Source organism: Thermobia domestica, chromosome 16 (genome assembly GCF_964235325.1).
Source record: "Thermobia domestica chromosome 16, izTheDome1.hap1.1, whole genome shotgun sequence".
NCBI lineage: Eukaryota > Metazoa > Arthropoda > Insecta > Zygentoma > Lepismatidae > Thermobia > Thermobia domestica.
Genome location: NC_137469.1, coordinates 126,872,671 through 126,885,816, shown reverse-complemented (window position 1 = coordinate 126,885,816; position 13,146 = coordinate 126,872,671). Strand labels below are relative to the sequence as shown.

Sequence of the window (13,146 nt, the reverse complement as noted above, 5' to 3'; positions counted from 1 at the left end):
TGTACTATAATACTGAATGCTTAAATCGAAATTTAAAGGAGTGCACCAATATACCCATGTCTTATGATAGGAAATCAGCCTATATACATGACCATATAATCATATTAGATAATATGATCTCATCAAAGGGGATAATTTAGGTCAAAACCAAACACGTGGTACAACGTATTGCTTACGTTTCTATTTTGGCAATTTTTTACCCATGAAAGTGAACGATATGGACCATCCAAATTTATCATGATACATATTGAGGTCCTATACTTTGATACCGAATGCTTAAATCAAAATTTTTCCCAAAATTTAAGGAGTGGGCCAAGGTACTTCTTCCAAAAATTTAAAGGGGTGCACCAATGTACCTATGTCTTATGATAGGGAATGAACACCTATACATTACCATATAACCATATAAGGTAATAGGACCTCATCCAAGGAGATAAATTAGGTCGAAAACCAAACACGTTGTACAACGTATTGCTTACGTTTATATTTTGGGTAATTTTGTACCCCTAAAAGGGAACGAGGTAGACCACACAAATTTATAGTGATCCATATCAGGGTCCTATACTGTAATATCAAATGTTTAAATTGAGCAAATTCCAAAATTAAAGGGGTGGGCCAAGGTACCCCTCCCAAAGTTTTAAAGGGGTGCACAAATGTACCTATGTCTTATGATAGGGAATGGACCCCTGAACATTTTTAATGAAAAAAAATCAAGAAACATCAATTAGATCAATATTCATTATTACTTCGACCATGTAACTATATAAAGGTAATAGGACCTCATCCAAGGGGATAAATTAGGTCAAAAACGAAACACGTGATACAACGTATTGCTTACGTTTATATTTTGGCAATTTTGTACCCCTAAAAGGGAACGAGGTGGACCATCCAAATTTATCATAATACATATTAGGATCCAGTACTATGATACCAAATATTTAAATTGGGCAATTTCCAAAATATAGGTGGTGAGCCAAGGTACCCCTCCCAAATTTTTAAAGGAGTGCATCTATATATCCATATGTTATGAAAGCTAATGGGCCCCTGTATACGCCCATATAACTATATAGGGTAATAAGACCTCATGAAAGGGATAAATTAGGTCAAAATCCTCCGAAATTTGAATTTTTGGCAATTTTTACCCATGAAAGGGAACGACATAGACACCCAATACTACTAGAGGTACATACTATGGTCCTAGACTACCATACCACATTTTTAGATTTGGCAATTTCCAAAATTAAAGGGGGGTGGTCCTATGTACCCCTGCCAAAATTTAGCTGTGGGCCATGGTACCCCTGCCAAAATTTAGAAGGGGTGGTCCTAGGTACCCCTAGGTCATTGACCCTGGGCCAAGGTCATTGACCTTTGACCTATGACGTCACAAAAAAATTTGCTGACTCAGTTGCATATAACGGGACCCCTACTACTATATGTGATCAGTGTTTTTATTTCTTTGAATATACAGTATATAAGAAAAATGCATTACATACACAGCAATATTGAGATTAACATATTATGTTCATTGGACAACACGCTCTGAACCAGACAGATTGATCTCAGAATGGAAAAATGTTTCGTGCGTCATCTACTCACAAATTTTACTTCCATACAGATTCGACTCAGTGCTACCAACTGCTTCAGTGACGAGAAAAGTTACGTGTAATTTGGGTTGCATCTGTCTATTTGTTCTCCCAACTGCAGAAGACCTGGACCCCAAGTAATGGAATTAGAGCACTTAGGGGGAAGGTACTTTTGTGGCTGGGTGTACAGTAATAATTGTAAATTGCCTTTCTTGCAGATCAGTTCTAAAATGTATAAAAGTCATGTTCCTTTCTAAGTGTTCTTTGAAGATAATACCCTCATCTTTGTTTACAAGTTTTGTACCTTTTCATTCGTGTAATAAATCCCTTTGCTTTCCTTTCGTTTTCATCCACGGCAATAGATATTCCCTTTGGAAACCAAGAAACTGAAACATAATGTCAATTCTGATTTAATGTGCAATAGAAAACAAGATTTGACTTTTGAAATGAGGTACAGAGCTAAAGCTAAACCAGTTAAAAATATACAAACTACCACGTTAAATTAATAACATGGCAGTGTTAATGTAAGTAGTCCATCGTATAAAGTGAGAGATAAATAGCTTTGAGTGTTATAAAAGTATTTAAGAACAGAAAGGGAGGAAAATATGAGGTTAACTAATATTAAGGTTTTTAAAAAAAAAACTTGTAGTAAACTGAGGGTTTTGAAGCCAGAGCCAATTAGTTTTCTTCCATCCTGTAAAACACTGACCCTTTTGGAATCAGTGGTAACTTAACACGAACTGCTCTCAGTGGGAAATGTTCTTCGCGTTGAATCAATTTCAACATTTAGTTTGTTTTGGCATACGTTTCGGTGTGAAATAAATGCAACTTAATTGTTTCATGCTGAAAGTCACAAATCAACGAAGATATAGGCAAAACACTCTGGTTTCAGACAGCTCAAAAAATAATAGTGTTATTGAGTATTATTATTATTATTATTATTATTATTATTATTATTATTATTATTATTATTATTATTATTATTATTATTAATTTCCTTTTTATTTTGTGTGGATATGAAATAAAAGAAAGAGAATTTTTATAAACACTAGTTTAAGCAGAAGTTCGTTTCATGTTGCCATAATTTAAGTAAGGGCTAAATATCAGTCGTCAAGAAAATGTGGTTAGTTTTATATGATTTCAGACAGCACAAATAGTATAGCCTAAAATCTGAAACGTAATAATTTACACTACTAATTTTAGTCTTACGTTCCTCAATATTTAATTTCCAAGTTGGAACTAAAACATATAGCGTGGTACTTTCAACCTTTATTGAACTGATCTCACAATTTAACGTTATTTTTATTCCGTGAGCTACTATCATATTACTCTCAATTGTGTGTATCTACAGGATATTGCAGAGCGTTTAAGATAATGTGTTGCAATTCAACAACTTATTCTAGTGTTTTCTTTATGTTTTTTACTTCCCTCAACCTCACTAAGCACCAAGAACTAGCAATTGAGGAGGATGTTCGAGAAACATCACAATCCATGTTTTAGTTTTGTTAACTTACCTCATACATTTTTTCTGAAAACAATTTAATTGTCGTAATGAGTATTTACAATTTAAGCACAAAACGTCATTGAATATGGATTAATTAGAATAAGGGAAACTTGACGTTGTTAGGAAATTCGATTTTGCACTCACTTCTTATAACTACAACCGTCTTATTCCAAAGTTTTCTCAACCTTTTCGACTTTATCTCTCGAATCGAAATGTTTAAGTAATCACCTCATCATACTTTATATGCATTGCAATGTTTAAATGTTATATTATGATTCATTCTGATGTTTTATTTTTCTTTGAAACAGTCAAGTTGTTGCCACTTACAAGGCAATGTGGCAACTTGAACGAGGACTAAATATTCACAAAATAACTGACGTGTTTCACCCTGCTTTAAGAGGAGATATATTGTTTGGTATTTATGGAACAACGTTTCGACAGGTAAGCACAATAATTAAAAATCTAACAACGTTCGTTGTTTATCTACTACGGTTAACAAACTAATAAAAACATATATTTAATAGCGTTCTCCATATTACGCTGGTTTGATTGAAACACCACGTCTATTGCTAGCCGATCTTTGTTAAAAGTTACGTTACTTTTTCAGTTCTGTTACGTTATATTTTAAGTTCTTAGTTCAAGACAATGGATGAAGATTTTAATGGTTAATAAAATCATTAATATAATTAATGGTTAATAAAATAATGGTTATGTACTAAGGGGCTTAATCCTGTTGAGTTGTGGCTCAAATATGTATGTTGTAATGTGTCCTGCATAAATTGGACACGTCCGGTGCCGAGAAAATACTCACACAAAATAATTAAATACGAGAATAGCTTAGTGATTCGAAATATATGGTACAGGTTAATATTATTTTCAAGATATCTTTTTATAGAGTACCTAATCAGCCCAAATGGTTCTTCTATATAAAATACAGTCATAAATTTCAATGTGGCATTTTAATAGCCCTTTCGATGTGAAAAATTCCACTATACAAAAACTTACATCTTATTTTATAATTCTTGAATCTGCGCAATATAGTTTTTTTTTTAAAAAAAAACATAAAATTTAATTTTCAGATTTTAATATTAGATCCTCGATAGACCTACTATTTCATTCAATATTAACAGTTACTTTTAATGTTTCTTTTTCGTGATTGGTTTTATATAATTATAATAGATATAATATAGTTGTGCTTACCCGAATATCTGTAGTTCCAGAATATTAGGTGATGCATTAAATCGACAGAAATAGAGAAATGTTCCCCATGGAAAATTCCAGTTGACTGTCAACAGGGAGGTGTCGCTTGAACTTCAAATTAAACCAAAGTTTCTGTTTATTTGAAGTTTAGGCTTTAAATTGTATCCGTCGAAACACCACTTTTCTTACTATAATACAGAAATAACTGTTATTAGATTTAAACCGTTTTCAGGTCATTAAATTTACTTCGATTTACATATCCCACGAAAACTAACTTTAGTACCGTTTCGATGTACGAAAGGACCATCCCTTCCCTTTCAGTGTTCAAAAGGCTTACGCCTTTCCAGCCAGATATCTCCGTAAACGTATGTTTAATAGTTACTCAAAACCTAATTACAAACTAAAGGCGCTAGAAGTAACCTTTTTTCCTTCTTTTTATAGTTTTTAATTATCTAAACAGAGAAAACTAATTTCTTTAAACATGTTACAGTGTACAGATTTTTATGTTACTCTGACGAAATTAATTGGTATAGAAAAGAACTGTTACCAAACGAAACTAAAATACCTGAAGTATGATTACAAAATCTTTGGATAAAAAGTTTAGGCCCAGCACTAATATTACCCAGTTTTAAGTTTTGGAACACTAAAACTATTTTTCTATTATAGCTAAATATTGGGATTTTATTTTCAATAGCAAATAAAAGCTCGGAAAGAAATAGCCATAATAATCGGAATCCAAGGAACGTTTCATTGAGAAATTAGAAGCGTCCAGGAGAGTTATCATGTTACAACTATGGGCAATATAGTGACAATGATTAAACTACAAACAAGAAATATTGAGGTTTGTAATGAGAGAGGGAGTATGCCACTTTGACAAATACTCGAAATAAATTGAGTTTTCTACAGCATCGCGCTGCGTCATAATTTGTATAATAAAGGGTCAACTTTATACTTATTAACTTATTGTTAGATATATTATGCAAAAAGAAAAACATGAATTTGAATGTAAATATCATTTAATATAAAATGCATGGTAAAATGTTTGTAGTATACCCATGTGGAAAAATCAATATAGTTAGAAAGTGACACATACTTTTGCCTGAGTGTAAATCGTGTTCAGAGGTTTACATATGAATTAGAGAAAGATAGCATGTCTTCTGGAGTATCTTCACTGTCCATTGTTACTGCGGATGTTAGTTTTTGATAAACACCATGAAAAGCTGGACAAGTATTAGACATTGTTGCCATAAGATCTTTTAACTTCATGGATGATTCGTCCTTGTGAATAGAGTAGTGATATTTCTTCAAGATATGTAAGGATAATCAACCACGATATTTCTTCTGGTTTTGGAGCGATAAAATGGCATCTTCTTGAAGAGTTCCATACAAAATAGGTGTATTTGAAAAAGAATATATAGTGTTTTATCGAATTCTACAGCTGTTATTTTCGTGATTTGAAAACTAGCACCGGGTATTGCAACACCATTCTGTACTATTTCACTATTCAACTCTTGGTACCTCCTCTATTGCCATCGGTAAGTGGTATAGTTCCTTTTCTCACTCGAAGTACTGCTGAGGACGTATTCATGAATTCAGAATTTCTGATGCACAAAACGAGGGAGCTATGTCGTGGGAGCTATGTCACATGACTGTAACTCATATGATAGATGACATATGGCAGTAAAAGACTGCAAGAAGATGAATTGTCTGTTTTTCCTTATTTCTTAGTATATACTCTACATTGATTACATTTTCTCCTTTGATGACAAATTAGAGAAGTATTAGTGTTGAAGAAATAGAACAATAGCAATTTTAAACCAACTCTATTTATGTTTATTTTCCTGGAATGCATCACAACTAGAGCTAATGTATTCCTGAACACTTGCTTTACACATTTATTTGTAAAATAATGGGGGGTTCTGTATTGCGTCTCCAATCTTCATTTATGGAATATTTTGACATTTTTAGTATCATCTATATGCGTGAAAATAATTTGATACTATTCATTTTTCTACCACATTATTCAGCTTATCGAGATCGAATTGTAAACATGAAGTTGTTATTATACTCTCCCCGGAATAGTTTTCAACGTCTGTCCCTTAACTTAAATTAAAATTAGATTAAAAATTACAAATTAATAAAAAAAACATGTAATGCTTTTATTCATTTTTCATAAATAACCTTTGTTCATTAATAACCCTTAGCTATGGGATAAGTCACTTTTGGAAGATTCACTAGTTTATTGATAACGGAAGGATTTTTTACTGGTCATTTTTTCTTAAAACGATCTCAAGTGTTGGTTAGTTTATAAATAACTATTTAATTAACAATTTTTACGAGTTGAGATATCAGATTTCATTCTAAAAAGTTGGAGAACGTCTGTACTGATTGCATTAGTTTTAGAAAGAAATAGGTCGTTTTAAGTTGCCCCATAAGTATATTGCGAAACTCTGTCCCATATAGGTTGTAGGTGGAGCAAGCTAATAAAATGATTGTCCAGAATCGATCCCATTGCCGCCTTTTATTATAAAATTCATTAAATAACAGTATATACAGAAATATTACAAAGTTATTCTTCTCTAAATTTGTTATGTTAGAAATAGGTGACCGTGATGTCGCGGATAGGATCTCCACAGAGTCCCGTGGCAGGCTAAGCAGAGTGGCGAAAGGAATCCCTAAAGCTCCATGGCAAGGAGTGAGGAGGTTAGTAGTTACAGAGCCCCGTTACAGGCTAAGCAACTGGGAATAGGATTCCCAACAGAGCCCCGTAACAGGCTAAGCCAGGAGAAACGAAAAGATAAGTGTCCCGTAGCAGATTAGAGGCTTGGGCTTAGGTTACTTCTAATGTTCCGTGGCAAACAGTAGGAGTGACATGAGAGAACTAGTACTGGTCCGCTGGTCGCTGTCGAATTTATAGACCTCCAGACGGCGGTGGCGCTGCTGCTCCGATGTCATCGTCTGTTCCGTAAGAGGAGCCAGAAGTCGATCGTCTGCTGGTTGTAGTGAATCCACGTGTTGAGTAGTATCCCGACGTAAAACCATGTGGTGGTGGTTGTAAACACAAGCGTAAAGTATTGTTTGTACACAATACCATGTGGGATGTTACACTATGCATCATTAAAAATCCTATACATATCTAACGTAAGAAATTTCACTTGAAAAATCTAGAAATAGTAGATCATTATTGGCTTGCCTATTCAAACGATTTTCTCAAATGTATCTCAGACCTTTTGCATAATAATAAATAAATAATTAACTCATTAATAATCTGAAATTGTGGTATTAGGAAATTGTGGTAACATCCAGAACCAGCAGTTTATTGGTAGAGAATACTTTGTCGAACTGCTAAGGTGCGTTTTGTTTATGATTCATAATGAAATAATTCACCAACAATTGACAACAAATCAATTCCTTTGAAAATATTCATGACTATTTTCCCGTTGTGATCGATTACTTTTGGAAACCTCTCCGCAGCATTCTCAAAATTAACATTTTTTAAAATAGATTTTTGAATATACCCATCCTTAACAATCATAGAATATAAAATGCGTAAATTAATTTAACTTCCAAATATTTAGGAAGATGTGGTAAGATATCCATGTTTAAATGTTCATAAAAAAAATAGTTCTGGAATTTCTTTTGCTGGTTTTAAAACTACGGTGTACATTAGAAAAATAATGAACTAGCAACACTGTTCACGAACCGACAACGCTGTTGCCTATACGTTCACACGACAGTTACGATAAATCCTTGCCGTTGACTCACTATCATTGTTCGTAGTTTTCAGAGAAATTTGTTTAATCTAGGGAAATTTCATACGTTAAGTTGAAAAATGGAAAAAAGGGAATTTCGTCAATAAAGCCTGAAAATCCAGGGAAATTCTCGCACTACCCAGCGGCGCAAATCTGTCTTCAATATTGGAAGGGGCTGGGTAAGCCGTTCCCATAATCAATTTCTTTATAAAGCGATGTTCAAAATATTTATGAAGTTGATAAACAATACTGTGCAGAAACAGGCGAGCAGAGTTGTCTTCAATATTGGGGGAGGGGGGCGGGTAAGACTTCTCATAATCTTTTTTTTTTTTTTTAAGCGATATTCAAAATATTTATGAAGTTGAAAACCAATACTCTGGAGAATCAGGGGAGCAGAATTTTCTTCAACGTTGGGAGGCGGGCAGATTTGAGGCATATTCTGGGGGACATCAATTTCAATTCAGTGTCCCTTATGGTAATCGGACACAAGTCATTACATTTTACCCCAAAACACATTTCAAATCAGTTTATTGAAGAGGACAGTCCCACAGTTCCATGATTGGAGGGGACATGTCTCCCTCATCTCCTAGAGTCTTGCGCCACTGAATATAATTTGATCCTTTGGCTGGGTGTATTTTTTTTTGTTTTTTTGTTTGTTTTGTTTAAAAATTAGAATACAAAACCAATGGATAAACCAAATGTGGTTGTCACTGTCTTTAATATAGCCAAATTAGTCTTATAACTTCTGTCATAGCTATTGAACACTTAAATTTATGGAATATTTGATAAGAAAAGGGAAATTTTTTTGTGTCAGTCGAGGGAAGTTCTTTTAACGAAACCAATAACACTTCTCACTACAGGTTTGAACTTAACTCCAGTTGCTACTTGCAGCGTGTTCTAGTACGTTCACCAGCAAATCTAGTACTTTTCTCTACCTCTTCTTTTCTCATAGATACACTTGGGAGGGACAAAGGAATCTCATGAAAATTTGGAAATATACGAAAATGTTACTATTTCTGGTAACATTTTTCTTCTTTTTTCTTCAACAGTGGTATTTAAAAGAGCGGGAGTGGAACATACGTGCCGTCCGGTCGCCTACCCTAACGAGAAGAAATTCTCGCAACTTATAGTTAATTCTATTGGGAAAATAGGAAGTACAAAAGTGTCAAAGGATTAAAAGTAATAAATAATCGTAGTAAATTTTATTACATATTTGGTGATCCGTTTAAACAGTAAGCTATTAAGGAATTAAAACTCGATTTTTTTAATAAGCCCATTTGATAATATTTCTTGTTTTCTCCTGATATCCTATATATTTGTCATACTTGTGTTACTTTTGTGGTTTTACAGTGAGACAATTAAGCAGGAATTACGCCAAGATTTTTAGTTTGGGGGTGTAAGGTCAAGATTAGGAAGGTGCAAATGGTTTTCACGGTTTATATCAAATTTTGGTTCTAAAAAAAATTAAAGTTTGGGGTTCTTTCAAGAATGTGAGAGGTCACTTCCTCAACTATAGGACGGAGCTGCCGGATACCGTCTAATAAGATATTGATATCGTAAAATGCCATAAATAGGGTGAAACGGAGCAGATGAAATTTTAGTACCATTTCCCCAGAGCTAGTACCTTTTTTTCTACATAGTTTAGTACGAAATAGTTTTGCTAGGTTGCCACACTCAGTGGCGGATTAACGCACACGCACAGTAGGCATGAGCCTAGGTCGCCAGGGCTGAAGGGCGCCCAAGAAAAATATATTTAAAAAATCTGTTATCGAGAAATCAGTCTTTGTTTACAAAAATCACTTAATAGGTTTATTTTATAATTTTGGGATAAAGCACTAATCTAATGTTGCACTTGCACTTTATTTTTTAAAAGTGCTGTGCAGTTTTTGTAGCAATAAAGCACCGATTTCATTTGCTGAAGTGCCCACCCCTGTATGCACATCGTATTCGCTTCCTTTCTGTTCTCTAGCATATTAAAAAACTAAACAGAGGGCGCTGTTGACTTGTATTTTTAAAGGATTATAGATGGAGCACTGCACTGCAAAGTTTCTTTCAAGTACACCCGCATAACAAAGAAGGACACAGTTTATCTAGTTCTACGTTTACGTTGTTAATATGCACACGTCGTGCCAATAATTGAATCAGTATGATTGGTTTAAGAAAGAAATTATCAGGTGCAGAAAGACGCAAGTTAAACAGAGAGAAGGAGGAAAACGAAAGAGAGCAACTAAAGAGAATTCCTATACTCGAAACGTTCTTTGGTGGCAGAGAAAGTGGTAAGACAACAAACACGTCAGCATATGATACAGTTGCGGATGGTATCTAGCAAGAATCGAACGTGAAATCAATGACAGTGACACAAATGGGGTTAATTAATGTTTGTAGTTCTGCAGTAACTCCAGTGACTTTGAAAAATGCCGTAAGTTCGACTGAGACGGCTGGTAAAAGAAACGAAAGTTTGGACTCTCAGTAAAAAGTTACAAACAAAATAGTGATCACACATTTTGAGAGTAGGCATACCGACACCCATGTTGCAGCTCACTCTACTACTACAGAAAGGGAGGTAAGAAAATGACTGATAACTTGACCCACTTTTGGCTTGTTCGTACAATAGACCCGCACGTCAAAATTTTGCAAAATTTATTTGTATGTCTTCGCATCTTCCATATTTAGATTCATTTATCCTGTGCCTTATACGCTACTTATAATATTATAGGCCCTATTATAAAAGTAACAATAAAACTATTCATGGTAGGGTATAAGTAAGGTCAAATATGAACTCTAATTCAGTCTTTACTGACAGGCACGATGCTAAGGGTGGATGCAGATGGGCAACTGCCCACCCAGTAATGCCCTTGCCCGCCCATCCGCCATTCTAAGAAAGTCGAGTTGAGTTGATTTTTAGTTTAACGTCCCGTTCAGCAGCGAGGCTATGTGAGACGTGGACCTACTGATTAACGTGGAATCCGAACCACATGAACTCCCGCCCATTCTGAGAGAATTAGAATAATGTAGGATAGTATACTATACTTCAAAATAAATAATTTTGAAGAATTAAAGGTGTTAGTCCTTTGACAGAATACATATCCTGTTGAGAAAGTTTGAAATGAAGTTGAGTTTGATAGATGCGTGACGAAAATAAACAGGCAAACGTTTGAACAACGTTGTGTCACTAAAAAATAATAGTGTTAAAGTTTTCCCAGTGTATTATTCATACATCAGATACATTATCAAATAAAATCTAAATGTTACAGATTTATATATATAAGAAAATGGGAGGGGTCATTTTTGGGAATCAATGAGATTCTTCATTTTATTCTTCCGTTTACAACTGTTTATTCACTACATGTCCATTCCTCCTTTTCCAATTTCCTTATAATGCTTCTTCTTTCTCTGTCCAATCCTTCCACACTTTTCCCATCTAGTTTGTGTCCTGTTCCCTTGACATGCTTATACACTGTGTTATTAACTCTTTAATGTAATGTCGTCTTTGTGTAATCCTTCCTTCTAATTTCTTCCTTGTTTCTCCTATATAACGTTTTGCACTCTTAGTACCTAATTCTATATTCAAACCCTTCCTCACTACGTTGAAACTTTGTTTCCCTTCTCTCGCTTTTCAGTAAATCTAAAATTCTTCTACTCCATTTCCAATATGTTCTTACTCTTCTTTTCTTCAATAGCTTCCTCATAAGTTTTGTTTTTCTCCTATACTTTCTATAATCTTTACTTTTCGTTTTTTCTTCTTTCACTTTCTTTTCTTTCTTTATTTCTCCTTTCTTGCTCTCCATCTTCAGCTATGCTCTACTGTATCCATTTTACACTAATAAATTATGGAAAATCTTTATGTCTTCCTTTCTTTTCTCTTCTTCACTGTCTACTTTTTTCATATTTCTAATAATATTCCTTTTAGGTCCTTGATCCATCGCTCCTTCTGTGACAATGCATACCTGATGAGCATTCTTTCCTGTATTACGTTGCTTTGAATCTCCCCTCTACCTTTCTTACTGTCATATCCAAAAAGTTGATTTTACCATCTTACTCTAGTTCCACCTTTAAGATTATCCTTTTTTTCTTTATTGTCGATCCTTCTTACTAGCTGCTCAAACTGCCCCTTCATTGCTTTTCAAATTCCTAAACATACCTGCAAAACCGAAGCAATCTTTCTCCTACTTATTTCCCTTTTTGTTGCCATTTGCTCACTACAATTTCCGATAATACTGGGCATAATATCGATCCCGTACTCAGACATAATTTATTTTCTTTAACTTGCCTCCTATTGCACACACAATATTCTATATCAGTTTTAAGACTTTGATATTTTCTTCTTTCTTCCACTTCCTTCTAGTCTTATCCTTTATTTATTTCTCCATCACGTTCAAATTGTAATTCAATAGAGTATTTATATTATATTTAGTTGGGGAAATAAATAAAGGAATCACTGTGATTGTATATGATTGGTTATTCTGTTAAGTATGAATAAGATTTAAGGAAATATATATAAACACTATATTTTTATTTCTAATATGCTTTAATCTTACTGAAGAGTACCCACAATTTTTTACACCTAAATTCTAATTAGGTAAAATATTTAAATCGTGTAAAATTAAAATGTGCTTTCCTTAATATTCATGAAATATACTTGTTATTCCTCTATCTGCGTAATAAATACTACTTTTAAAAAGCAAAACCAATCTTTTTTTATTTAACAATCACCAGATACAGCTCAGAGTCTATTTTATACTGCATATCTAACTACAACAACAACAATGGAAAGGATTTGGGAAGGTATCGGCCAGGGACTGTTTAGTAGGTACCATCCCGGCATTTGCCTGGTAGGACTGAGCAAAACACTGGAAAACTACAGTCAGGATGGGCGGCAGCGGGAATCGAATCCACGACCTTCCGAATGCGAAGCCAACGCCTACCGCTTGAGCTACTTCGGTTAAAAAAAAATACACGAGAATATATATTTGAAAGTTTGTACTTTTTATTCTCACTAATAAAAACACACAATACACTGGAGTTACAATGGAGTCAAAATGATAATAATAATAATATTATTATTATTATTATTATTATTATTAATAATAATAATAATAATAATAAT

General features: G+C 33.9%; 1 protein-coding gene across 3 annotated transcripts in view; it reads left to right on the top strand.

Annotated features, from left to right (window-relative positions):
• LOC145673400 (uncharacterized) overlaps positions 1–13,146 on the top strand; it is a 537,699-nt gene that overhangs the window by 355,040 nt on the left and 169,513 nt on the right. For all 3 annotated transcript variants that reach the window (XM_081743063.1, XM_081743061.1, XM_081743062.1), the window contains one exon: positions 3,396–3,528. In XM_081743063.1, coding sequence (XP_081599189.1) covers positions 3,396–3,528 — 133 coding nt within the window. The remainder of the gene's footprint in view (positions 1–3,395; positions 3,529–13,146) is intronic.